Source organism: Phalacrocorax aristotelis, chromosome 2 (assembly GCF_949628215.1).
Source record: "Phalacrocorax aristotelis chromosome 2, bGulAri2.1, whole genome shotgun sequence".
NCBI lineage: Eukaryota > Metazoa > Chordata > Aves > Suliformes > Phalacrocoracidae > Phalacrocorax > Phalacrocorax aristotelis.
This window is the reverse complement of record NC_134277.1, coordinates 6,429,438-6,457,384: the sequence shown is the minus strand read 5'-3', so window position 1 is coordinate 6,457,384 and position 27,947 is coordinate 6,429,438. Positions and strand designations below refer to the sequence as shown.

Genomic DNA, 27,947 nt, shown 5'->3' with positions numbered 1-27,947 from the left:
GGGGGGCGGGAATTCCGGGCCGGCTCGTCCTCCTCGGAAATGACATCAGAGTGTCAACATGCAAGATGGCGGCGCATCATCGGCAGAACACGGCGGGGCGGCGGAAAGTGCAGGTGAGGAGGGAGAGAGGGGGCGGAAGGGCCCGGGGGGGGGCGTTGGCTCCGACACGGCTCGGCGTGGCAGCAGTAGCAGGAGGGGGAGGGCGGCCTGGGAGAGGGGCGGTGGGGGGGGGTGGGGTCAGCGAGCGGCGGGGAGCGGCAGGAGGGCGCCGGGCCGGGAGGGCCCCCCCCGGGGGAAGACGAGGGCCCCCCGGGGGCTGCGGCCGCCCGGCGCTGAGGGGCTGTGGCACCGGCTGCGCTCAGCTGGGGACGGGGGGTTTCCATGGCAATGAAGTCGCCTCCTTCCCTTTCCCAACACCGCTGCGGTGGCTGGGGGACTCCCCCGCATCCCCCGCGCCCCACGCAGCGCTCCCCAGCCCCGCGGAGGGGGCGGGCGGCCGCCCGTGGCACGGCGGCCTGGCGGGTTCGGTTCCCCAGCCCGGAGGAGGCAGAGCTGAGCCACCCCCCCGCCTGCCCACTCCAGCCCCGCTCAAGCCCTTCCTAAAGCGAGACCTCGGCGTAGTCAGTCTGGTGGGTGTCCGCTTCCTTAGCTCACCTGAGAGACGTCAGACCGCGCGGTGTGGGCTCATGTGCCGACTCTTCTAACAGTAAAACTCATGAAAATGGTTCTGTTATGGCCCGCCACTTTTTCGGTCCTGTTTGTGATACTGCCAGCACTTTAAACGTTTTTACAGCTTTCTCTAAGGAACAGCTTTAATCCTTTATCAATGTGCAGAGCTGCCTATCTCTAGGGGCAAGTGCAAGTTTCAGCTGTATCTATCCCCTGTGATCAAGAGAAATATTGATTAAGCCTGAAGTAGCATTAGGATCCCTCCAAACAGAGGTGGGTTTGGTTTTTGAACGCACTTCTTGCATTTTATCACACAGAGGAAACCTGCACTTCTTGATAGCCTTTAGTGTTTTTATGGTTAAGGTACACACTCGATCAATACCGTATAAAGAATTCCCTTGCCCTTCCAAAAAACCCTCTGACATTCTTTAATATACGAAGAATCCAAACTATAATATCCCTTCTCTTGACTTCGTTGCCTGTGCCGTAAACAAGTTTTTGCAGGTTGCTCTGCTAAGGAGGGGGATTTTATGATAACTAGATATTTCTTTGATGTAGCCCTATTTCTTTATGAAGTATTGTTTCCCTGACAGCAACATGCATCAAAGGGTACATTGTTTCATTTTTTACTACTACGTTCCTTTTCCAAACATTACTTAACTCAAAAGCTTGTATTTACAGATGGTTTTGTTCTGGTTTATGATGTCGTCTTTTCCGCTTTCATTGTGTTATGCAATTTTATTTTTTTTTTTTCACTTCATATACTGCTACACTGATCTGTGTCTCTGCCAGAAAACTGAAGTCTAGATCTGCAGGGAATAAGTTTGGTTACATTATAAGCATATATAAAGACTTGAGTAGAAGCTAGGTATCTTCTTGCACTTCTTGTTATTTCCCCTACTTGGTTAGAGACAGGATTTTGTTCATGTAATGGAATTCTAAGCAGCTGTTGTATCCAGCCACTGATGTAAAGTTAAAACCACTAATGATTTATCTTGCTTCCCAGTGGCTGAGCATTTATTGTACTGCTAAGTCAAGCTTTTGAGAGTGAGAGAGGAGGAGAAATTTCTCCCAAACCTATGAGGCTAAGGGGAAGAAGCTTTTTAAAAAATGCCTCTTGGGCATGGAGGAACTTGATTCCTTGCATGGCAGGAGAGCTGGCTGAAGTTTATGGAAATCAGAACTATTATTATCTTGGATGCACCTGTTTTACTGGTAAGCAGAACCGTCCAAAAGAGTCAGTTTAGGGTGCTTCTGCGTATAATTTTATGTTTATAAGAGCTTAATCAGAATAGATGTTTTAGTCCTCAAAATAAACTCCATGCATAAAAAAAGGTAAGTTTAATGACGTAAATGTAAGCCAGGCATTTGAAATGCCCAGCGGCACACTGTTGGTGTTTCTTAAGCTTAGCTATGCACGTCTGAAGGCTGCAGTAGTAAAGCTGTCTGGTTTGGGGAGGGAATGGGGACGTAGAGGTGTGTCAGACACCGCTGTCTGACGAGAAACAGTTGGCCATATGCTGTAGCTTGCAGATGTTCCTGTGAATTAAGTCAAGATGAAGCCACTTTTCTGCAGGTGGCTTCAAGTAGCTGCCCTTGAAGGGTCGCATTATAACCTCTCCCCCAAACTCGCTGCTTGACCAGAATAAACACATCCCCACACTCAAAACCTACTGATAGAGTGTGGGAATTTTGCCATAAGTGATCTGGATCAGCATCTTTATTATGAAATTATTGAATGAATTTTAAGTCCTTTTTGTCTTTAAGTCTTGTACAGAATAAGATCTTTTTGCACTGACTTTGCCGTATGTATTTGCACTAATACTGTGTTATGACAGCAAGTGGAAAGTAGTGAAACAAAAGCCCTTTACATTTAGAAAATATTTCAGCTACTCCATTTTTTAGTAGTACCATTTATTAGAAGCACACCAGATTTTGTATGCGGTAACTTATTAGATTTTACTTTTTTATATTTTATATAATGAATATATAAATCATATTTATAATTTATATCTTTTTTATATTTAATACTTAAGCAAACCATTATCCAGCAACTTGATTCCATTGTAAAAGGATAAAATGAACTACATAATGCCTTCCATTCCTCTTATTTTAGGGCCTGGAGCACCTTATAAAAATTCAAATATCAATATGTTCTTAATTTTAAAACTTATTTTAAGGGATGCATCTGTCCTACCAAGACACTAAGGCTTGGTTGGTTTTTTTTTTTTGGTAGTCGACTGCTGCTTTTCTCATTTTGATGCAGTTCCTGTCAGATCTCATGGAATCCTTCCAGTGATTTTGAGAAATATCAGGTTTTTTTTAATTGCTCACAATGGCATTTGTGTCTTTAAAATTTTTATCTCCTTACAAACAAGGAGTGCGTGCCATCAGAGCTCGGCTGTTCTCTGTCTCCTCCACCATGACAGGGTGGTGGTATTTTTAAAAGCAGCTTCTACCGATGTATTAAGACAAGTCTGTTATAAGATGTGAAATGTAACAAGGGTAACAAGGTTTCAGATCAGCTGATACACTCATCCATGAAGGAAGCACATCATAGATCCTGGAAGAAAATCACAGGGCTTTTTGTGCTGAGACGTATCTGTTGACAGTAGCTTTATCTCTGGAACTCTTAGATAGTCATTACAATGATTAGTTCTGATCCATTTGGGGTACTGAGCCCCACAAATTCTTTGTAACAAGGGTCCCTCACCTTGTAATGTTTGTGCACTGCTCCAGTGAAAGATTCCTGTTTGTTATGGGAGTTTATAAAAGCTACAGCAGTATAAATGTAAAAGGCCTTGGTCATTATTAAAATATTTCATATCCCACAAGTTTTTCCCCTCCCAGACCATCATGGCAATAAAACGACTATGATCTATATCATCATCATTATTATCTTTGTGGTTTGCAACTGACTTTTTTGAATCGGCGCCGCGAACACAGCAGAAATGTGCTCTGGGCTGCCCTGTTTGAAGTGAATGCCGTTTGGTGCTTGGAGTCAGGACTTCCTGGTGACCTTCACAGTCCCCTCCAGGCAGAGTACAGTACCTTATCTGGAGCGATAAAGAAGTGTGTACTGCTGGTCAGAGTTGAATTTTATTACAGTAATTTCTTCTCAGCCAAAGGCTTGTGGCTTTTCTATTGTGTAGATATGTGTGTACACACGTACTTGAATGTATACTTTATATTTTGTATTTGTTTTGTATAGCTACTGTATTTACTAATAGTTCTTATATTTCTATACTCAGTGACACTCAAATTTAAAACAAACAAACACTTTCTGACCTTTCTTCCCAAAAATAAGAATATTTTGGAGAACCACATGTGGATTATCAGCAATCTTCCTCTATTCATCTTCGTGAGCTTTCCAGTTTAGTGTCTTTGCCTGCTGTCCACCATTCCTGCACAAGCGTCAGGGCTTTTAAATCAAGTTGCTGTTGCTTTTCTTAATCCATTCTAAGTTCCCTGTGTGAAGAGAGGCATTTCAACAGCCTTCCAACAGATTTTTGTGGAACCATTGATTTGTCCCTTTGTGTTAATATATAATTAATGTATTTGAATACCAGCCTGGGTGCTTCTGGTGTTACATCTCTCTTTCTAACAGGTACCAAGTGGTGCACAGCAAATGTCTTGTGAGGTTATTTTAGTTTGGCCGCATAGTCTGTGTGTCTTGTTCTAGTTTTTTTAATATATAAGATGTTTATTTCAGTCTCAGTGACTGGTTTGCAATAGTGGACCGTTTAATATTTTTTGTTTTGGATGAGATCATCAATTTATTAAGTATTTCCAAAGTAAGCAACTGACAGTTACTGGGATGTCATCATGCCTCCAATAAGAGTTGGAGAGTCCATTTTTGTGCCATTGTCCCCATTTTCAATTCATATTCTCATCATGAGAAGTGGTTTCTCTTGTCCTTACCTAACTGCTCAAATAGCAGTATTCATCTAAAATATTGGCGTGGTATCCAATAAACTGGCTGACCACAAAATCATTTTTTTATCTTAATTTTCTTCCCTTGTGCTTTTAGTATTAGAAATTAAAAAAAAGGAATTTAAAGGAGCACATGCCTAATTTGGATTAGAACCACCTTGATCATTGAAAAATGGCTGTCACAGTTTCTTCCCGTGACGTGCAGAAAACGATCATAACCTATTCTTTATACAATAAGGATTTCTGTTCCCCCTTACTCAAATATCTTAATTTTTAAAGACCATTTATCGGGAAAGGTATGCTATTCCTTCTATGGATGGAAAGTAAAACTTTTTAGAATTGTAAGTCTGAGGAGAGACAAAAGTAACTGGTTGAACTCTATGAACATTAGCAGTCACTGCTGGGTAATTTTGTCAAGCATTTTTTGTTGTTTTGCTATCTTTTTTTTCCATCAAAGCTGTCATTTCTTTACACACACAAAAAATTTTGAACAATAAGAAATAAGATTTTAATCTTTTTTAATTCAGTTGTTACAGCAGAGTGACTTTGTCAAGTTTCTCACAGGAAGAAAGCAGGATGATGTTATATTTAATGCTGAACTGGTACTGAGACCTAGCATTCACTCTTAGATCTACCACAGACTCACTAACCCTGAAAAAATAGAATTCCTCTCTGTCTCAGTTCTCTTAAAATATAAGCAATACTTGCCAAGAGATGTTTGATTGAATTCATGTGTAGAAGTTATAAAAAGCAATAAAGGACAAATGAAATTTTACCTTCCTTTGAATATTTCAGTACTGGAGGTAGTGGAAAATGGTTCTCAGCCTTCCCCAGTCAAAGCAGCACCCAGCTGAGCTGACAGCCATAGTTTTAAGGTCTTCTAGATGGAAATTTAATAGTTATGTAAATTCCATTATAGCAAAAAGTGACAATTATTTTACTACATCTAATCTCTATGAGCTTTTTTCACTGCTAGTTTCTGTATCAAGAACAACATTTAGTTCTTTACTTTAGCAAGGAAATTTTTATCCACTGCCTTTTAAGAAATTATGAAATGGCTTTAATTCTGTCAAGAATAATGTAGAAATGTGACTCTCGACTTCCACAGTCCCATGAAAGTATCAATCGTATATGATAAATACCTTATTTACTAGAGTAAGCCACCATTTTCTTTTTTGCATTTTTAAAATAGTTGTTTAGGGCTGTTCTTTACTTGAAGTCCTGTAAATTAAAAAAGTAACGTTATTATGAGCAAAAAGCTCCTCAAAATGCTTGGGTGACTAACAGTTTGACAGCCTTACTTAGAAGTGGAATAAAGAACTCTATATTATACCTGAAAATATAACAAATATGGGAGGTGACTGACAGAAGAGGAACAAATCCAAAAATTGAGGATTTGTCAAAAAATATCCTGCTAGCAGTTTGGAGAAGGAAGAGCTGGAGGGCCCCTGCTGATCTTGAGTCTGACACTATTTCAGGAGGAGATTGTCCTCCCTAGTAACTAACATCAGATTTGATCTACTGACCTTTAGGTTTTGAGTTCCTTTAATTTATGTCTTATCTGCTCACACTTAGTATTTTTAACTGAGTGTTTTCATTGGCTCTATTAAAAGAGTTTGAAAGCAGCGTGAATTTGAGGCCATGTCTTTGCCTTGTGTTTTGCATCACGTTAAACCTTGACATTGTAACGTTCTTTCACTGAAGTAGTCCGTGCAGGTCTTCTATCAATGTAGGTGTGATATGATCAAGCCTAGGTGAGGAGTTGCACATACATCTTGCTCTCTGCGTCACAAAAAAAACCCCAAACCTTCAAGCATTTGAAGTGTTTTAACATAACAATATTATGCGTGGTTGACGGTGTCTTCTCTCAGTAACATCTCTGATGCTGTGTGTAGGCGGAGACTTGAGCGTGGATAGCGAGAATGTTATGGATGAGTCTGGAATGGGTAAGAGAAGCTGAGAGTGTTGGAAATTAGGAGACAACTCCTAGGAAAAGCTGTGTGACTGCACAAGGACTGTGAGTAGGTAACAGGCTGTGAGCAAGGAGTGCTTTAAGAGCATTGGGACATAACAAATGTAGGAAATGGACTTGTGGAATGGTAATGGAGAGTATTAGGGCAGAAGGATTCAGGAGGCTCTTAATTTTGATCCTCTAGTGTTGGTCTATAGAGCTGTTGCAGCTGTTTCTAAATCAGAGTAGGACTGGATTCATGCCTTCTAGAAGCATCAGTTATCTTACTGTGCTGCACTGGGATGGGGTAATTCAATTGAGGTGTTGCCCACGTTCACCAAGCAGACCTGTGAGTTCTTGTGGTGCAGAATCTGAGATGCTGTAAATGTTCAATGACTGAACATTTTGTTTAATTTGTTGGTTTTATTGTGTGTAACTGAGGTCTGATCTGGAAAACATTTTCTTTATACTGCTATAATGCATTTGTTGGAGTGAAAAATTGCTTTCAGATCTCCAGCCCAAGACTACTCCTTGAAAGAGTTTTCAAAACACAGGTACTTATGTATCCAAGTGATTCCTGCTGTGGGCAGATTGGATTATACCAAGCCTAAAGTTTTACCTTGTTGTTCTGATTATATTTTACAGAATCTGGGCAGAGGCATAGCTGGCAGCTTCCCCTCCTTTTCTCTAAGTGTGAGGGCTTTCCTCATGGTAACGCGTAAACCCTGTGATCAGGACAGATACAGCACAGTGTGAATGGGGTAGCTCTGAAGAAACTGCGCTGCCTTGTAATTGTGTTTGCTGAACAGTAATAATGGAGAGGTTTCCTTTTAGTGTTTCTGAACTAAACAATGAAATAACTGGTACACACAGGACTGTCAAAGACAGAAGGAACTAAAGGAATGATTTATCTGAAAGAGACGTAAATATTTGTGCTTCTGACTATATTAGAAAGTAGGTTGTTCTTAAAAAATTGTTTCAAAATAATAGTGACCCCTGAAATAGATAGCTAGAATTTGTATCTGCAGTCTTTCAATGCTTTGTAATCCTTAGTGCCCACATCCTGTCCCTTGTGAGTCTGCGAAACAGTGTCATCCCAGCTACAGAGACTATGAACCCTGCTTCGGAAGTGCGACACAAACTGGGTGTGTTGTCTAAGATCACCCAAAATATCTGTGCAGAGCAGGGAATTGAGCTAAGGATTCTCTGAGACTAAGCTTGAGTTGTAATGATTAAATAATCCTTTGGGCTCCAGTTTAGCACTGCTGATACCTTCTCTATAATTCTTCCCCATTTCTGGGGGAGGGGGAAATGACCGAGGTGGTGTTGGTAACTCTTCAACTGACGGACTTACTTAATGCTTGTAAAGCTCTTAATATTTTCTACCCAAGAACCTCACAAAGATGAAATTAAATGTTGGGATTTTATGGCCAAGTCAATATTTTAATACTATAATTGAATTTGTGTAAATGTATTTCAGGTTTCCTATGTGATTAGAGATGAAGTGGAGAAGTATAACCGAAACGGAGTAAATGCACTTCAGCTGGATCCAGCGTTAAATAGACTCTTCACAGCAGGCCGAGACTCTATTATACGGATATGGAGTGTCAATCAGCACAAGGTAGGTCATGAGAGGGTTTCCTATGCCTAAACCTACTTTTTTCCAAGTTAGCGTGCTAGTAAGCTGCCTACAGATGTACATCTGATACTGTTTTTTAATAGCTGCCAGTTATTATGGGAGGAAAATCATTTTGCTATTGCTGATACTGTGGTACCTTACACAGCTGTATAGTTCTTCCACAAAAAGATTCTGGAGTAGTGACTTCAAGCAACTTTGCATTATGCGAGTTTTGACCCATTTGAAGGTTGAAGAAAATATCCCAGTCAGATTGTGATCTGATAGTCACAATCTCTTCCATTTGTGATGAGGTCTTACAAACTTTTTTCTTAATTTGCAGCAAGACCCTTACATAGCATCTATGGAACATCACACAGATTGGGTAAATGACATTGTGCTCTGCTGCAATGGTAAAACATGTAAGTACTTAAGTGTTTGAAACTACAGTATTCAGAAATTGCATATACAAGTATATTATCAGCTGCTTTATTTTCCGTCTTTTCTTAGCATGTAAAATTAATTTGATGTATATTTTAAATTTGTTAAATAGGGTAAGCAGATTTAATGAAAATGTAAATGTGTATAGAACTGATTCTTTTAATCTTTTCAAAAAGCAAATGAGAGTAGTACGAATGTGCTCTAAAGTAATACATAAGCCATTAAAGTTTACTCTTTATTCTTTCCAATTTAGTGATATCTGCTTCTTCAGATACTACTGTTAAAGTGTGGAATGCGCATAAGGGATTTTGCATGTCAACACTAAGGACGCATAAGGTGAAAAACATTATCTGTAAATACTGTGTGTCAAAATACTGACAGTCAAAATACTGACCGGCTTTTAAATATTAAGGTGTAGATTTCAAATGGATAATGTTGTTGATTGATGTTGTTATATTTACTTTAATTTAGGATTACGTGAAAGCTTTAGCATATGCAAAAGATAAAGAACTGGTAGCATCTGCCGGGCTGGACAGACAGATATTCCTCTGGGATGTAAATACTTTAACAGCACTGACTGCCTCAAATAACACCGTAACAAGTAAGTACCTCGGGAGGGGAGGCAAATGCAGTGCATTTTACTGAGTAGCATAATCTGTGAGATCAATTTAAAACTATAGATACCTGTTTCTGTGTGTACATTAAAAAACATGCAAGAAATTTTAAGGTGGTTTTAGTATGGAATCGGTCCATTTGTTGCGTTATATAATAGCTGAAAATCTAGAGCAGCCAACAGTCGTGGCATTTACAATAGGGGGCAGGTCACTGAATGTTTTCTCCTGAAATGTGATGTGCTGGTATTCTCTGAAACTTGATACAGCTTTAGCCTGAGAAGCCTTTTGCTCCTCAACTAACCCGTTATAGATTATTTCCCTTAGGTTATTTGTCAGTGTATTTTGGGTGTATTATAATTTGGTTGTTTTTTTGAGGGTTTTTGTTTATATAGGTGCTGCAAAAAGTGCAGTACAGCTCCTGATATGTTTATCAAATCTGTCAGAAGAATAAGGTTACTAGATAAACTTAGATTAAAAAAAACTGTGAAGTAATACTAAGCACAATTACACAGAAGGATAGCATACTAGTGAGATCTAGCTCACTAGTTAGACATTAGAACACAAGGGGAAACTGTCCGTAGATTCTACTTGTCAGGGTTAATCCTTAATGCCATCATCATCTTTTAAGTGGTCTCTCCTGCTTCTCTGTCCTAATAAAGACATTACAATAAATGATGAGATCTTTCCCTGTAGAGCAATTCCAGGACTGCTTTTTTAGAATAGTCAAGATAGAGCTGGTAAAGTTTCTCTTCTGGGAAATATGACACCAATCTTCAAGTTCAGTTAGATTTTGTTAGTGAATAATGTAAATCTTGGTCATCACATCCTGGTTTGTATTGGCTATTTTACAATATATTTTTTCAGAGAGAGGTCTAGTTTGACCACAGTGTGTTTTGCTGCCTGTAGGTAGATCAGAAAAACTGCATTCAAAGTGACTGCTCTCTTCTATTTTATATTTGGTGTTTCATACGTTTTTAAACAGCAGCAGAGTCTCAGCTGTATGCGCTGGGAAAGAACGTACTGTCTTGCTTCACTGTCACACTTGAATCTTCTAAATAAGACTACTCGCTTCCTCATTCGTAGGTTAGGAATGACTCAAGAAAAATCTGCAAAACTAAAGTTTGGAATCGGCACAAGAGTCTTCTAAGAACTTTGAGGAACATGTGACTGTAAATAAGAGGCAGGCATATGGTTGTTTTGGTGTGGGTTTTTTCATTACTGTTTTGGCTGTTTCTGAAAGGTGTGTTAATTTTAAGGATTTGGTAGCTTCTAGAAGTAAAGGTGCATCTGGTGGACAGAACTGTCAGTTTTGCATTTGTTCTGTCTATGGGGCTTTTTAATTCAAGTATAGCCTTATGCTGCCATGCCTGTGTAGTTTTCAGAAGAGGGGTGGCTCCTAGTGAGCTGCGTGGGACTGCAGAATAGTAGAGGGATGGCACATGGCTGCACATAACTGAGTAGATTTATGTTTCTCGGAAGTTTTCTTTCCCTGAAAGTAGAATTATTTTATCACCAAACTTTGCTGATAGCTGTAAGTTCTGCTATCTTCTGATTGAACAGGGAGTTTCTGAAGGAAAAATTTATTTGCTGGCTCACATGAAAACTTGGTTATGGGAGGAAGAAAAAAAGGATTTCTTGAGCGCCGCAACAGTGATACAGAACCTAAATGATTCAAGCGAATCATAATTGGGAGACGGAGAGTGCTGAGGAGCTGCTGCTTGTTTTGAGCCCAAGATCAAACAGAGGTGGAAGCATTACCTCTAAGATGACAGAAATAAATTTGCATTTCTAGAGTTAGAACAGTAATGCCTCACAAGGGGGAGAGAGGGAAAGCAGGGGAGTTGTTTCTCTTTCTAGTGCTCCCAACTAACAGTGTTTCTGTTGGGAAGAACACGGTATATGTCCTTAAAGAAGCTGGTTTTCCTCAGTCCTTTCAAACAATATTGATTTTTTTCAGAGTGCAAATGAAGATCATTCTTGTGTATTAATTTCCTATCTGAATACAGGGGAGCAATGTACCTAGCCAACATTAAAAGGAAGCCTATTTTTAATGAGTCTCTCAGCTTAGCCATAATCTAAGTGGAGAGAGTTTGCTTTTGAGAGGTAGTCCCTGCCAGAAGAGGGTAGAGTCGAGCTTTGCTTTTGTTCTGGCATAAATTTTGCTTCTGTACACTTAGGATTCTCTCTTCCATTCCTGATAGCCGGTTTGTGGTAACCCTGTAGATTAGCCTTTCATAAATTATTATGGTTGTTGAACAGAACAGTGGGCCAACCTTCAAGAGTTTTCAGTTCTGCTTTTTGCCTTCAACTACTCTCTGGGGACGGTGGAAGACTATGACTTTATTCTGGCTACAAATAATAGATTTTGTTTGAAAGTTTGCATTTGAATAGCAGTAGCTAGAGGTTAAGAGGACCCAAAAGTAAAGCTATGTGATTCTTCCACTGTGGCAAAATGTTTATGGTATTGGGTCACAAATACTGTGTTAGAAAATTATTTCCATAATATACATAAATCATATAAAGTTTCACATTTTTGCTGGCAATACTGTTTGTTGCTATTCTCAGCCTTTTTGGCTACTGATCGTATGGTTTTGAGGCTTGATGAAATGCCTAATGGTGCTCTCTGAATAGATGATTTCCATTTGCTGTGTCTGTGCTTTTCCCAGCTGAGGGGCTGGTACTTTAATTTCTCCAAAAGTAGATTAGGCTAGAAGGCACAGAATTCCTCAACTCTGATGACAGTTGTGATGCTGAGGAGTTGCCATATGGTTTTCCCAAATGCAGGGGTAGCATCAGTGCTCAAGTAACTCATTTCAGCGCTGCAGTGTAACTTCAGTCATGCGTCTCTGCTTAACTAAGAGAAGAGCCTTTAATATATAATGTAGAATTTTACTGCTGCTTGGCGTAGAAAAAAATCTCTGCACTTAAATCCAAATGCTATGTATTATAAGAGGACATAAAAGTATCATTCTCTAGTAAGGTAGTTGAGAAGAGCGAGAGTACCTTGATGGTCATGGTACTAAATTGTCGTGCCAAAAGGGCACCAGGACTGTAATGATGGTAACTCTGAGGGATTACTTTGCTTTTATGCTGGTGGTAAATTAAGAATTGGGATGGGGTTCTCCTAGCAATATGTTGTCTACAGTCTTTTTTTTTTTTAAGGAACTGTATGTATGGGGTAGAGCAGCACTGTTTTCAGGGATCAAAGGATATTAAATACCCTAAAATACCATTTTTGAGCAAATAAGTATGTTTTTCAAATGACAACATTAAAATTGAAAACGTAAATTTTATTTTGAAATAGCTTCTTCCCTGAGTGGGAACAAAGATTCTATCTACAGCCTTGCAATGAATCAAATGGGAACAGTCATTGTATCAGGGTCCACTGAAAAGGTAAGCAAAAATCTGGTAAGGCTTATTCCACCTCAGTTCAAAGTTTAGCAAAGACTATTTTATTCTCTTTCAATGTCATGTCTGTAGCAGCTTTTGTGGTTTTAGTAGTGAGGATAGACCCTTCTTTTTAAGCGGGAGTGTAAGTGTAGAATACAAAACCCTGCCTCAGTCTGAAGATGTGCATATATCCATATAGCTTTAATACACAGAAGAGACAATCAGATCATCTCTGTCAGAGATCATTACATTTCCCCCCAGGAGCTCTGATTTTTGGGGGCACAATACTCAGACGATTATAAAAATGGAAGCAGTTGCCACAGGTAAGAAAGAAGCGGTGCCAGCAATTTGCAAGACCCCTGCAGGAGGTGGGAAATGAAGCGAGCTAATGAAGTTCAGGTGCTCCCAAGAGACAGCCCATGCTCTTTGTTGTAAAGGAAGGTGAAACACCCTAAAGTCCCCTGTGAGTTTTTTTACCTAATCTAACCTTGAGAGAATTTTATTTCCAAGTCAACATAAAAATGAAAATAGGAAACACCAGTGAAGCATCTGAGGGGATTCTCAGAATCTTTTTTTTTTTACCCGTATCGCACGATCCAGTCACTTCCATTCTTTAATTTCTTAAGAAGACAGAAAAAGCCAGAAAAAATTTTAATTTTATTTTCTTCAAGGGAAGAAAATCACATCTGATTACTGGAGGTGCATAAGAGCAGTTTTGTCTTAGCTTGTTCTAACAAAATATGGATTTGGTGCTGGATGTCTGCGTGTTTGGAATAAGGGTCGGTTTAGTTGGAAAGACTTAATTTTCTGTAGAGAAGACGCACTGGTGGGAAGAACGACGTTAATGCTGGTTATCCAATGTCTGTTTACGTAGGTTCTAAGGGTGTGGGACCCGAGAACTTGTGCGAAACTAATGAAACTCAAAGGGCACACGGACAATGTAAAAGCTTTGTTGTTGAACAGAGATGGCACCCAGGTATGTGCTTTAACTTGAGACAAAGGCATTTCATGGAACACAGAAATGTTATTAGTCTTTTTCAATGCAATTATTTTATGTCACAGATTACAGAAGGTAGCTGAACAAGTATTTTACAGATATTTAGTGATTAAGGGAGGGAGGCTGGGGGTAAAAGCTCTGTTTTATTAGAGGTCCATCTAGGTACGGAGGGGGTGGTTTACGTGAAAGTCTGGAAATTGTGACTAGAGTTGTTAACTGCCAGTCTTCGTTCAGCACCATCTTAATGGAAAAATATAACCATAAGAATTATGAAAGCTGTTTACGGAAAAGTTATTTTAAAAGACTTAAATACCTGCTTGATTTAAGTTTATGGTTGTTGCTCAGTGTCTTTCAGGCAGCTCTGATGGGACTATCCGCCTGTGGTCCCTTGGGCAGCAGAGATGTATAGCCACGTATCGAGTCCATGATGAAGGTGTTTGGGCTCTGCAGGTCAATGAAGCCTTCACTCATGTTTATTCAGGAGGAAGAGACAGGAAGATTTATTGTACAGATTTACGAAATCCTGATATCCGTGTGCTTATCTGTGAAGAAAAAGCACCAGTTCTTAAGGTAATTGAGTTAAATTCAGAGAATGACAGAATGGCTGAGGTTGGAAGGGACCTCTGGAGGTCATCTGGTCCAGCCCCCCTGCTCGAGCAGGGCCACCTTGAGCCGATTGCCCAGGACTGTGCCCAGATGGCTTTAGAATATCTCCAAGGATAGTCTCCAAGGAGACTTGCAATCTCTCTAGGCAACCTGTGCCAGTGCTCAGCCACCCTTACAGTATAAAATGTAATTGTATTGCACGCTGTCTAATGAAATAGTGGCTTGAGGTATAAGTTGATAAAAGAATGCGTATTGGGTAACAAGGGTTTACTACACCACATTTTCAGTATATTGGCTTTGTCTCCTAAATTACATCTGAAAATTAATTGTCTGAAGAAGATATAAGGCCTGGCAGCTACCTAAAATATGCAAACTCAAATATTACTGAAATTGAATATGCTTCAAACATGACAAGTTGTTTTTACTAGGCTTTACCAGGTTTTAAGAAATTGAGCCAGCGTTTGCAAGGCTTTAGACAAAAATGGATGTTTCTTAGCAGCAATATATACACACAGCACTGTGGTAGAATATGTTGCAATGCTCATGGGAACCAGGAGTAAAATTTATTGTGGGTTTTTTTTGAATGCCTGAACATGATGTTTTGTTAACTGGAGAAAACTGCATGCACAAGTCTGGGTCTTTTGAAGATACTGCTTTTGGTTTTTTTTTCCTTTTGCTGTGTGTAAGTCCAGCTGGCGCGACCTCAGAACATGCAGGTGTATAAGGAATGTGCAATCGAAACAGACACCGGTATATAAGCAATCTGGCTTTCCTTGTGAGTGAACTCTAGCTTAGTGTGTTCAGATAAAATCCTGGTTATATTAGTGTAGTTATGAAAAAATCAGAATCTGAGAAATTTCAGTTCAAAATGGAAAATGAAAGCCATGGTCAGCTGCACAAAGATCAGAAAGGGTCTTCTAAGATCTTAGCTACAGTGATTCGTTGCTGTCCAAGAAATGTAACAGCAGAGCCAAACGTATAAAGTTCTGCTTTGTAATTAGCACAGAACTTCTTACATTCTTTTTTTTAACCATGTGAAGTATTTGCATGCGAAGTAATTCAGAAAATATCGTCTAACAGATGGCTTGATAAGTTCAAGATTGCATCATGCTAGAAGCATCTTTAAATACTGGGTGTCTAGGCACATTGCATCTGCTGTTGTCCACGACCAGAATTTATTTGTTGAGTATTTGAAACAATTTCTCTGGAGTTTCAAGAACTGCAGCTTAGTTATTTTTCATTTAAACTTTGTATTTCTTTAGTAAACTGAAGGTAGTGCTATTTCTGAGATACCTCCAAGTCGGGGAGCAGGCCTACACAGAGAAAGTATTAATTGAACAAAGGAAAATTAAGTTAAGCGTGCCTGAAAGTATCTGTGGTTTCGTTATTTAGATGGAACTTGATAGATCAGCTGATCCTCCTCCAGCACTTTGGGTTGCAACGACTAAGTCCTCTGTGAATAAATGGGTAAGTCGTGTATTTTACAGTCTGAATTCAGTTAAGTAGTCACGGGACTAGCAGTCTCTGTTTGGGAACTGTTAGACTGTTGCTTGCAATTTGACTGTGACTTGCTGTGATCTGTAAGCTGTCTCTGAAAAATCGTAAAATGCTAACATTTAAATTGGTCAAAAGATGTTAAGCTTTGAATTACCCCCTTTGCTATCTATTTATGCTGCTTTTAGAAAGACATTATCTTATTTGGAACCAGACAGTTAATGTGTAAATAGCAGCATGAGCTGGCAGCTGTTACTCACAGATAAAAGCAAAGTTTATAGATTATTATGAATGTGTCATTATTTTGTTTCTTTCTTTAGACTTTGAAGGGAATTCATAATTTTAGAGCATCTGGAGATTATGATAATGATTGTACCAATCCGATACCACCCCTGTGTACACAGCCTGACCAAGTTATAAAAGGTAAACAGCTGTTTTCCAGAATACCTTATCCGTTAGCATTAGCAGAAGTGATAGATCTTTGACTGGCTCAAGTTTTGAGTTACTTGATTCTATGATTTCAACTGAAACAACGACCAAGTGGTTATCGTCTATCATTAGTTACAGTTAAAATAGTGTTTAAACCTTGATGATGTCCAAGTCTTACATAAAATAGCGAAACCAAAGAACAGTCACATGTGTCGTGTTACGTGGTTTAATTTAATGTAATATTAGAGGAAAATAAAAATCACTGTAGTGACCTTAATTCTTGTTTGTTTGCTAGGGGGTGCTAGTATTATTCAGTGCCACATTCTTAACGACAAGAGACACATATTAACCAAAGACACAAATAATAATGTGGCATACTGGGATGTCTTGAAGGTAAGTATACAATTTCAGATTAAACGTCTGCTGTTGGATGAATAATTACTTTGTACCTTTTTAAATATATTTTTTTAGTGCATGAGATTCCTGTGGTAGGAAGTAAGCGTCTTTCTGTCCCAAGGCACAATGCAAAGATTGCTTTTTGAAAGGGGAGGGAGCATTTCTAAGCTTTTCTGCATCTGTGCCTGACGTGAGGCTGGGTATTGACATCTTCATTCACCTGAAATTCAGACCCTTGAATTCTCTCCTGAAAATAGCAATGTTTGTTTCAACTGGGCTTTGTTTCAAAGAGGGCTCACAGGGGCACGTCTGCCCAGTGCAGTACGGTATAGGGTAAGGAAGCTTAGCCTGCAAAAGGGAAACCTGCGCTTCAGGTCCTGCTGCAAACCCACGGATCCTGAGCCAGCATGCTGACCAGCAGCGTGAGGAGTAGTCTGAGAGCGTGAACTCGCCACTTCTCTTGTTAGTTGGCAAGACAGCAGGCAGGGAGGCAGGACTGGAAGGAAAGTTAGCACAAGAAAGCATGGCCCCTTTTCACCTCGAACTATGCGGTGCTCCAGCCAAGATTCAATAATGAAGTAAAGCATATCCGTCTAACTTTTACTGAATTGCTGACAGAAGTGAGAAAGAAGGGAATTAACTTGGAGAATGTAGACTTGTACTAAAAATGATCTATATGACTTTTGTGGAAAAGTGAATAGCTTTTCTTTCTGTTTACAGTTGGTATATATCTAAGTACGGTGTTTGATCTCGGGACCAAAGTCAAATGCTAATGTTAATTTGTACCTTCATTCAACTCTCTCTCTTTTGTTAGTAAGGGTTTCAGAAGCATCTCCTAGATACGTTTAAATGCATATTCACTTCAGAGATGGGGTTACTCGCCAGGTCACAGTGTCATCTTATGTGTAGGATCACTGTCCTCTAAAGCTGAGACTATTGAGGGCGCTGGAAGAAAAGTGGGAGGTTTCCTTACCTGTACCCTCAGCCTTTGCTTCCTGTAACTTTTCCTGGATTTTGAGGAAATAAGTCTTGCAAGGTTACCATCCTTAGAGTTTGCCTAGAGCACAAGTTTCAGATTTCAAGATGACTCTGCAAGTGGAATACAAGAATTTGGATGTTAGCAGACTTACCTGAGGATCTTTAAAAGTATAAAATAAAACAGATAAACTAAAACGGCAAAAAAGAATCCGCGCTCAAATTCACTCACTGCTGTTCCTATTGCAATAGTTGAGCTGAATTTGTTTCTAGATTCGCAACCGGTATTGGTGTTTGATGGAGAGTTGTATTGAAGTATTGATACTGATGGGGAGAAGAATGACAGAGGATGCCAGAAGACAGCTGTCTGCTCAGTGATGGGGAAAATGTTTTTTATTAATGTGAAGCGATACTTCCCTACCTTTCCACAGGCTTGATGCCACTGCCTCAGAAATAAATAATAAATACAAAATAAAAAATACTTACCACAAAGTATTGTTCCATTTTTTGAGAAAAATTTGAACCTTTAACGTGTCTGTTTCTGGACTTCAGTACTCATGGTGAAATCGTAAGCCGTAGTCGTTGCAAATGTGCATGGAAGTCAAGTAAAAGGCTTGAGGTGTTGATATGATTCAGTACTCGGAATATAAAAACCTCGTGTATTTCTTTTGGTGTACAGGCATGTAAAGTTGAAGACCTTGGGAAAGTAGATTTTGAAGAGGAAATTAAGAAGAGATTTAAAATGGTGTATGTGCCAAACTGGTTCTCAGTAGACTTGAAAACTGGGGTGAGATACAACTCCTAAATCTGGTGTTCAAATGTTGTATTTCATATATTGTCGTATTTAGTGTCTTATAAGTTTTGAAGAAAGATGATAATTTATCTGATGGGTCAGATTTATTTTGAAGCAAACCAGCAAATTCTACCTCAGTTCTTAACCTGAATAACAGATTTCTGCCCTCCCACCCCCCGCAACAGTATGGTCAGTTTAAATCCACCAATAGCAATTACAAATTAACAGAGTCTGGTAAGCAGGGTGTGCTGTCACGCGTTTAGAAATTCTTTGGCTTCTGTTCCTAGCTAAGTATGAGCAAAATAAATTTATAGACTTGTTCAATACAAAACAACTATTGCATTCCTCTTCCTGGTGGTCTTTTTCCAACAGATGTTGACAATTACTTTGGATGAAAGTGACTGCTTTGCAGCCTGGGTGTCAGCAAAGGATGCTGGATTTAGCAGTCCAGATGGTTCCGATCCAAAATGTGAGTTTTAGCTAATATTAGTGTTTTATTGAGGCAAAAAAAGCAGAATAAATTCCAGTATTTATGTATTCCAACATATGTGTGTTCCAAATATTCCAACGCCACATATGTCAGTAGCTGGTTGGATTTTAGGGGTTATTTTCTTGAGACTAAATTCTCCAGAGAATTCTCCAATGAGAACGTTTGCTTCTTTCTGAAACGTTTCAGTCATGTTTTCTATTTAACTTGGGTTTAAACCTTCAAGAAGCAAAAGGGAAAAAGTAGTATTCCTAAACTTGGAACTATTACCTAATCTAGAGAATGTTGTACCATGTGAGTGACCCAAGGGTGGTGATTCTAAGATCAGCTTTTTCTGAAAGATCGTAACCTACAGCTCCGAGGTGGTGAGAAGCAGATTTCTGTGCCCAGAAATACTTTGTTTTGGGAACAGAACTACTCCAACTTTTGGGGAAGTTTTCATGTGAATCATATGTAGAATATTATGATGCCAGTGGGTTTTATGTAACGTAACTGTATGTAACTTTTATGTAACTGAAGTTCTGTCTCGCTGTGTCTTGACAGTAAACCTTGGCGGGCTTCTGCTACAAGCACTTCTGGAGTATTGGCCTAGAACACACATCAATCCAATGGATGAAGAGGAGAATGAAATAAATCATGGTTAGTATTGTAATATTTTCTTTTTTTAGGATTTGTTCTTACATTCTGTGTATAGTTCCGTTTCTTTTACAGATACAACTTGACTTGCTGTCTGACACCTGTCGCTGTATGCAGTATAGACTAACGTTTTTTAACACTTCTAAATTTGCTTTACACCAAAATTTGCTGAGTAGCTTTCCTCTTCTGAAGGTATCAGCAAAAATATTAAGAACTCTAGTCCATAAAGAAGTAGGTGAATAGATGATTCTAAAGTTAAAGAAACATGATACCGTGATGAAAAACAATTACTGGCAAAACTAAGGCTTGACTTGGAAAAGAAACAGCCTAGATATTGACAGCAAAGAGCAATAGTTCAGTTATTCAACATTAGCCAGTATTCTCTTGACATAATTCCAATTTGTTTCTAGGTATTGTGAACAATATAAAAGAAAGATTTATTGGAAAAAATATATTCAGTGGCTGTTACAATGATACCTGGGGTAGGTCTATACAAAACCACCTTAGAGTGGTGTTTTAAGGTAATAATGCTAAGTCTAATCAGGCATGACATCAAAAGCACGGCTGTGTAAAATGTAAGATAGTGGCAGAATCTGGCAGAATAACAGAGACGCTGTAACTCCTGAGTTTGGGGGTTACTTTGAAATGAATTCAACCCACCAGAGTTGGCTGAACAGTCTTGTCTTCGGTCATTAAGAAATTACTTTCTACAGATAATACAATCAAGAAACCTGTAAGTTCAGCAACATCTTGCCATTTTGTGACAAAGATGGTGCCAAGGGTTAGCTACCTTCTTCTTCTGGAAATGACCTCCACGGAGGGTTACGGCACTTGGCAGGCTTTTCTGGCTAAAGTTGCTGATTCTCATACTCTTGTGTATTGGCGGCCTACAGCTTGAGAGCCAGGCAATATATGAGAAGTATTAGTCAGGCTGTTGTATTGTTGGAACACTGATGCTGCACTGCTTATTTCTGTGAATAGTTGTGGGTTAGTGGAATGTTTAGAATATTCGGTACAGAATCAGTCTTCATTTTCCTGCCCAAAAGTAACAGTTAAGAAACTGACACTGAACAGTGACTGAAGATGAAGTGTACCTGTTGGACACTGAAATTTGTGGAAAGGGAAAAGAACTTGAATAGACACGTATATATAAATGCCTATATGTGCAGTATTGTTCCTCTCAATTGTTAACAGAAGTGTTACAAAGAAGTCTTTCAAACCGTAGGATTTTTCACTTGCTCCAACTTCAGTATCATATTCATCCCTTCTAATAGAGAATAGATTTTCTTTCCAGGTTTCTTTGCTTGATATGATTTTTGACCTTTCTTCACTACGTGTGTTGCTGGTCGGAAAGCTAAGGAATTATTAATCTCATAAGATTATGCCATTTAAATTTCTTAGGTTGCTTGAATTCAACATCATGTTCAAATACAGAAATTAGACGCTGCAGCGTAATCGAGATCTTTCTCAAGTGAAAGGAGGGCATCTAAATACTTCTATGTTGTGTTTCAAGACACCAGACTGACTAGAAGCTGCACTGTCCACGAGGTGCATAAATAATACTGATTTTTTTTTAATCTTATCCATCTGATGTGGAATCAGGTTCTTCAGTGTTTGAAGATGATACTGCTATAACTAGCTAAAAATAAATGGAATGTAGAATGCAGTAACTTCAAGGAAATGTGAGTCCGAGCTTTACTAGTACACTGTGTTGTCATCTGGCATCCAGGTAGACGAGCAAAGCTAACATCCTTCAGAGTTCTGTACTGTCAGTGTAGAGGGGAAAAATAGTCTTGTCTTAGGAGAATCTCTTTAGCTGATTTCTAATATTAGTGTTGTTCAGTTTGATGAATCCTGAAAATTCTGTGAAGGAATTGGAGAAAACTAGTAATTGGGTTTTGGCTCATGAGCTCTATTTCCCTTTCTCGAAGGCTTTTGAAATAGGCCTTCCACAAACCTCTACTGATCTAGTTACTCTCTGGTGTTCTTTTCTGTACACTTGCTGTGTGTTGGACATGGTGATTTTCTTGTTTTTTACAAAGCTTATGATTTTGTTAATTTATGAAATACTTAGCTGTTGGTGGAAAGGACGCTGTTTGGTTTATGTATTCCCAGTTTTGAGGCCTAGTGGAGTCTCACTGTTCTCTCTATTTTTTCCAACAGTGAATGGCGAGCAGGAGAACAGAATCCAGAAAGGAAATGGATACTTTCAAGTGCCACCACATACTCCAGTTATTTTTGGTGAGGCTGGAGGACGCACTTTGTTCAGGTATAAAGACTCAAGAGTGTAAATTCAGTGGCTAAACAGTCGCTTCCTTTGTGCAAGCAGAAATGTTATCAGGATGTAATGCTTGCATCCCTTCTGTACTGTACATTCATGACATGACAGGCAAAATAAGCAGCTGTTAGTGATCATTTTGCGTTGTCCACCTGAGCATGAGAGTTTGAACATCGGCAAGGTGTGGGGTTTCACAACAGTAAGAGCTGTATATTTTTCTTAGTTGTATGTCGTAGCTATGAGACCTTTTTGGGTGCCCTCTTCCTGCAAACTTGGTTTTAGAATGAAACTGTGCTACTTTAGATTCTTGTAGAACTTCTCTTACGGGTCTATTGTGCTGGTCTTTGACCACGAATGGCTCAGACAGGAGATCCTACTCACTAGGGAGTTGGTTTCTGCTCCCAGAATTGCAGCTGATGACCCATTAGAAGGTGCGAAGCTCTGGCAGGTAGGACAGGTTCTGGATTGTAACATGTATATACTGATTACCCTTCTCTTTTCATTCTACATTGAAAAGCCTAACTGATATATGGTACATCAGAGGCAGTTTAATAGTGCGGCAGAACAAATGCCAAGCTTTCAAACACCGTGAAGCATTTAATATTTACTGATGTAGAGGATTTTAAATTCGAGGGCTGGGGGATGTTTGATTTGGTTTTGTTTCCCAGGCTGAGTAGGCCCCAAAACTATGTACCTTGCAGCCTGTGAATTGGTCAGTGAAACGGGAACCTTTTTTGGCTTTGAAAAATTATTATCTTTTTTTCCCTGCGGTATCAGTGTAAGAGCTTAATATTTGCATCCATGCAGTACTGGTGGACCTTATGTCTTATACAGCTTGTTCTCAAGAGAAGACTGAAAAGACACCATTGGAGGGAGCGAGCCACGCTTTTTGGACCTAAAAGGGGGCTTGCAGGACACTGACAAAATACTTCATTGGAATTTATAAAAGTAGACGCGGCTTTGTTTCACCACTGTGTGGGCACATTTCTTAAAATTGGTTTTACTCTTCCCATTTGGTGAGGCCTGAGCAGACGCTTCACATGCAAAGCTCGTTTTTCCTAAGCAGAAGAGAATCGCTTTATGCCAGGAGCCTTTCCCCTTCTCCTGACAGTTTGGTACTTCAGCACACGCACACACGCAATCCACGAGCACAGCAGTTTTTTAGATTTCTCTGTGCCATAGCCTGTAGTCTCCTGAGATACTTCTCCCTCCTTCTGCTCTAGCGATCTGTCGTCTTCCTGCAGCCACTTTTTCTGGCCTTTAAAGAAAATACACGATCACTTCCCCAATAAATATGATGATGCGAAGGGCCGGCCAACCAAGCTCAAGCTCCTGAAAGCTTTTTAATGCACATTACAATAATTGTTTTATTCACAAAGGATATTTCTGTATGTCTTAGGTTATTATGTCGGGATTCAGGTGGTGAAACTGAATCTATGCTTCTTAACGAAACTGTGCCACAATGGGTAATTGACATCACTGTGGATGTAAGTATCGTGTGTCTAGGGTTTGCTTTTTTGTTGGTGGGTTTTTAAGGTGAATTACAATTTTTTTTTTAACTGTACGGGGTCTGAAATGACATCTTAAATTTCTGCGGTTTGTATTTCAAATAAATGGTCTCAAGGTCTATATTCAAGACTCTCTGAGATTTCATTGGTTTTTGATGTGTCCGGTTAAGGTATTTTTGCTCACTATCTTTTGCCAGAAAGTCTTAGAAAAAGAATTCAAAGCACTGTGCGTAATCGGTATCCTTTTCAAGCGTGGAGCTTAGGAGCAGAGAATACTCCTCCTGTCGCTGCAGTCTTTTGCTACTACCTTTTTTTTTTTTTGCAATAAATGATAATTTGTGCTCAAAAACTAGGTGATACGTGCATCATCTAAATTGAAGCATCTCAGGAGCATGAGTAATTTGGAAGTTGGCTGTGGTTATGCTGATTAAGAATGTCTCTTGGTTTTTGATAATTAGAAGCTGAAAATACTTCACATTCCAGCTGGTGGAAATAGGAGCTGATTACAGTTCATCCTGATTTAACACTTTCAATTTTTTTTCCTTCTAGAAAAATATGCCCAAATTCAATAAGATTCCCTTCTACCTCCAGCCTCATTCATCATCAGGGGCCAAAACTCTAAAAAAGTAAGTAATGCATGTTTGACTCTGAAAACTGCAGAAAGAGAATTGCAAGCTCAAAATCAAAATGGCTCGCCGGAGAATCATATTTGTGTTTGATGAATTTGTAGGAGTTTCTAGTCATTTAAGCAGCATCAATTAATTATATCAGAGTATTTGAAAGAACTGTAGGCTTCTTTTGGGTTCAATGGGCAGTTGCTTAAGTTTATGCTAAGAGAAGTCCAACAACTAAGTTCTGAAATCAGACCTTGTCGTTTGTGGTATTTAATCAGAAGACAGAGGAACCCAGATTGTTACATTGTTCAGAACCACAGCTTTATATTACGCATCCTATCGCTAGCAGTGATGAATAACAGCTTTTTAAAAGGAAAAGGTACAAGAACTGACAGTGGGGAGTGCAAGATAGCCTGCCTATCACATCAGCTGCAACTGGGAGCTACCTAGGATAGAAATCAAGGCAGGTCCTCAGTTATGAAGTCAGTGTGTGAAGGCAGTGTGTATGGCTACCACTTCTGCAAGAGTTTTTGGTATTTTCCACAAATGCCTAGTTTCTCTTTAAGTCTTATTCAATTCTTCACATCAGAGACAATCTGTGAAAGAGGAGCTTCACAGGCTTCTTGTGTTCTTTGTGGAAAAACTTCTGCTGCTTATTACTTTAGAATGCCCTTCTGTTAACATAGTAGGGTGAACAGCCTTTTCTGTCACCCCCCTTTTATCGTTCCATATCCTCTGCCCTTCTCTTACTAATCCCTTTTCTATCGGAAGAATGACGGTTGTGTACAATACGCTTCATCTAAGGCTTGATTTAAACTTGCTCTTTTGAATACCTTACCACTTCCCTGAGTCCCTTTTGCTCTGTGAATCTTCAGATAAATAGCTGTTATGATCATGGTATTCTGAATGATCCTGAAAATTTACGTTCAACTTATAATATAAAGAGGTTATCTGTGCACTTGGGTAGTTTGCTACAGATTCAGGTATTGTGAAGATCAGAAATCGTTTCTCAAGTTTTTTCCTGGTAAACTTTGCTTACCCTGTATAGAGACCGGCTGTCAGCAAGTGATATGCTTCAGGTGAGAAAAGTGATGGAACACGTGTATGAGAAAATCATAAACTTGGATAACGAGTCTCAGACAACTAGCTCCTCCAACAATGAAAAAGCGGGCGAACAGGAAAAAGAGGAGGACATTGCTGTGCTAGCAGAGGAGAAGATTGAACTCCTGTGCCAGGACCAGGTAAATTCCTTGGGCGTTTTAGCCTGTGAACAAACCCAGTGTCTGGCAATGGCTCGGTTCTGAATTTCTGAATACTGAGCTTGAAATGTGCTGTGGATTATCTGTTACCTTTAAAACTAAGTAAATGTTTTGACATCGTGTTCACTTCCTGCCGACACCAGTTCAGGCAGCTGCAGGCAGCCAGACCAAAGAATTCATACAGTACGCCCGTTTAATCTGGTCTGACTAGTAGCCTGTATAGGGTTACTTGCTTGTACTCAACAAATGGACTTAATACCGTTCCACAGAGTTCCATTTCTAGCATTTTTGGGATGTTTTGAGTTCTACATTTCTAGCAGAGTTTAAAATTTGTCCAAAATCGTGAATTCTCTAGTAAGCGTAATAAGTGCATGAAGATTAAATACTGAGGAGGTGGTTGTAATGCGACCTTACACGTTACATTGCTAAAATCTTTCAGTAACGCGTCAGGTTTATTTGCTTGTTGAAAAATCTGAGCCTTTGCGTGGTCCGTCTTTGATGCCAGTTCACCCACAGGATTATTTTGCCCAACTGGAGTGTTTTCTCTTTGAATTTCTGACGGCCTAGCAGATTTGTGGAATAAAAGACGAATTTTTACTGTTTAGGTTTTGGATCCGAATATGGACCTTCGAACTGTAAAGCACTTCATTTGGAAGAGCGGTGGTGATCTGACGCTGCATTATCGCCAGAAGTCAACGTGAAGGGAGAGGTGGACCCAAGTGGTTACTTACTTACTTGACCATACTGTACTGGTTCCAAGAGTAGTACTATAGAAGCCCACTGAACCCCTAAGGTAGATGAGACTTCTAATGACTCAGTATGGACGGAAAGTATACATTTAATTGAAGTGACTAATAGATCTGTAATATAGAGGAAAAAAAATCTATATGACTTAAACTAAAGTCTGTCCTAGTCTCAGCCAATGAGATGGGAAGTCCCCGAGTGGTTCGTGTTGTGTGAGGTGTACAGAGAACGGATGATAATCCAGTGCAGACTTTTGCTTCCTCCTTTTTGCTTTTGTTTTTCCAGAACATAATATCCTCATCCGCTCATGCTTGATATGAAACCATTTTTGGCCACGTTAGTCGCTGTGTTCACAGTACAATTCAGAACTGCACACAAGGTATTTTTAGTACATTCCATTCATAAAGTTCCTACGATGATTTCTCACAGGTTACTCACTTAAAGAAATTTGGAAAAGAAAAACAACAGAAAATAGGTACTGCAAACTTGAGAGAGTCGGCCCGCTGAATGGCAAACGAAGGGTTAACATTAGAATCGTTTTAATACTGCAACGCAGACGTTGCTTTAGAGAGCTGTTGACACGCGGAATAAGAACACTAGATAAATACTGTAGCAGGGTCAGTCCAATGATGCTGTGCATCATAACAGAGCGAACGTGCTTTGCAGCAATTTAAGAGATTTTTTTTTTTTTTAAATATATAGATATATATATAACTACTTCCTGCACTGTGTCCCAGGTGTCCTGAAGACACCCTAGTCTCATTTTTGGTAACTGCTCCAAAACTGTGTGACATTTTGTTAAAACTTCAGACCATTCTGAAAATAACTCCATATGTTTAATGTTAAACTTTAGAAACTTCTCAGCAGATTTCATATTCATGATATAAAAATACTTACTCTTCTTTTCTGAAATTTTATATGCAGTTGTTCTTTTGTTATAGATGTACGCGGATCTTCTTTTCACTGTTATTTCTAAAAAATCTGTGACTGTCATAGACTCCTAGTAGTCTTTTATAGAGTTTAACTTATTGGGGGGAAGGGGGTAAAGGCATTTCAACTTTTCCTGAGAAAATGTGGGGCTGTCCCAGAAAACCATTTGTAGCCAGAACAAATTACAAATCCTCGTAAAGAAATTGTGTAAAAATGACTTTCGTCTGAAGCAGAAGCACAAGTGCCTTCAAAGGGCAGTATATTATTCGAGTTTCTTCAGGAGACATATGCTCTTGCCCTTCCTGTATCTTGCTATCAAGATTTAGGTTGAGGCCTAAAGAAAGTCCCAATAAATTATATTACTGGGATTGTATTGGTCAAACAAAAAGTGAAATATTTTTCATCGTATTTTATTTGAAAAAATAGTCAAATCGTTACCTTCTGCACTCTTAACCTAGCTAAACAAACTCATTGCTTAAACAAAAAGTGTGGTTCAGAACTAAGCTAGCATGAGTTTTTCCCTGGTTTTTTTTAAGTCAGTTTCAGTTTTTAATCCCCATTTCTGTGTACGCTTAGTTTGACACAATTGTGCTATAACTGCACATTTTTAGTGATATTTGTGAATTAAATGGTTGAACAGAGCTGTAACTTTTAATGATAAATTGTCCTGACTGGTATTTATTAATAGCAAGGGTCTACGCTTGTTCCAATAGGCGCTGTTTGGGTTTGGGTTTTTTTCCTGGTTGTCTTGCTGTCCCGTTGTATCCATTGGAATTGCTCCCAGTAATTTTGTTTGAAATCAGCCAAGGCTGTAATTTTTCTTCTTTTTTTTTTTTTTTTCTAACCATCCCGAAACACAGTTTCAGGAAAGATTGACAGAGGAGTCTGCAATGCCAGAAGGGTAAATGATGTTTCACAGTTGTATAGAATAAAAGGCTTTAGTTAAAATATTTTCCAGTTGTTTTGTGTATTGGATCAATTATGCAATTTTAGAGCTTGGACCGTTGCCACAGCGGTTGTGCTACAGAGGGCTTCAGAGCCCTCTTGAAGCCTCGAGTCATGGAATGGCTGAAGAAACAGCAGTGCCTTCACAACATCCCTTAAAGATGATCTTATACAGTTGGATATAAGAATTTCGCAGGCGCATACAAGCCTTCAGGTACAAGCTCTGAGATACCGTGGAGGTGG

General features: G+C 39.3%; 1 protein-coding gene across 1 annotated transcript; it reads left to right on the top strand.

Moving 5' to 3' along the window:
- On the top strand, positions 1-27,711 carry WDR48 (WD repeat domain 48). Its single transcript, XM_075082260.1, has 19 exons — positions 1-113; positions 8,034-8,174; positions 8,512-8,590; positions 8,863-8,945; positions 9,081-9,210; positions 12,528-12,616; positions 13,488-13,589; positions 13,956-14,180; positions 15,609-15,683; positions 16,031-16,133; positions 16,435-16,532; positions 18,190-18,297; positions 18,676-18,772; positions 19,334-19,429; positions 21,590-21,695; positions 23,104-23,191; positions 23,762-23,838; positions 24,875-25,067; positions 25,691-27,711. Exons 1-19 carry the CDS (start codon positions 66-68, stop codon positions 25,784-25,786), a joined length of 2,034 nt encoding a protein of 677 aa, XP_074938361.1. The 5' UTR covers positions 1-65; the 3' UTR covers positions 25,787-27,711.
- The last annotated feature ends 236 nt before the right edge of the window (positions 27,712-27,947 follow it).

Coding starts and splice junctions, on each gene's coding strand:
- WDR48 (XM_075082260.1), top strand. CDS start 66: ATGGCGGCGCATCATCGGCAGAACACGGCGGGGCGGCGGAAAGTGCAG. Junction 15,684..16,030: donor AGTCCTCTGTGAATAAATGG/GTAAGTCGTGTA, acceptor TTCTTTCTTTAG/ACTTTGAAGGGAATTCATAA. Junction 23,839..24,874: donor GGGGCCAAAACTCTAAAAAA/GTAAGTAATGCA, acceptor TACCCTGTATAG/AGACCGGCTGTCAGCAAGTG.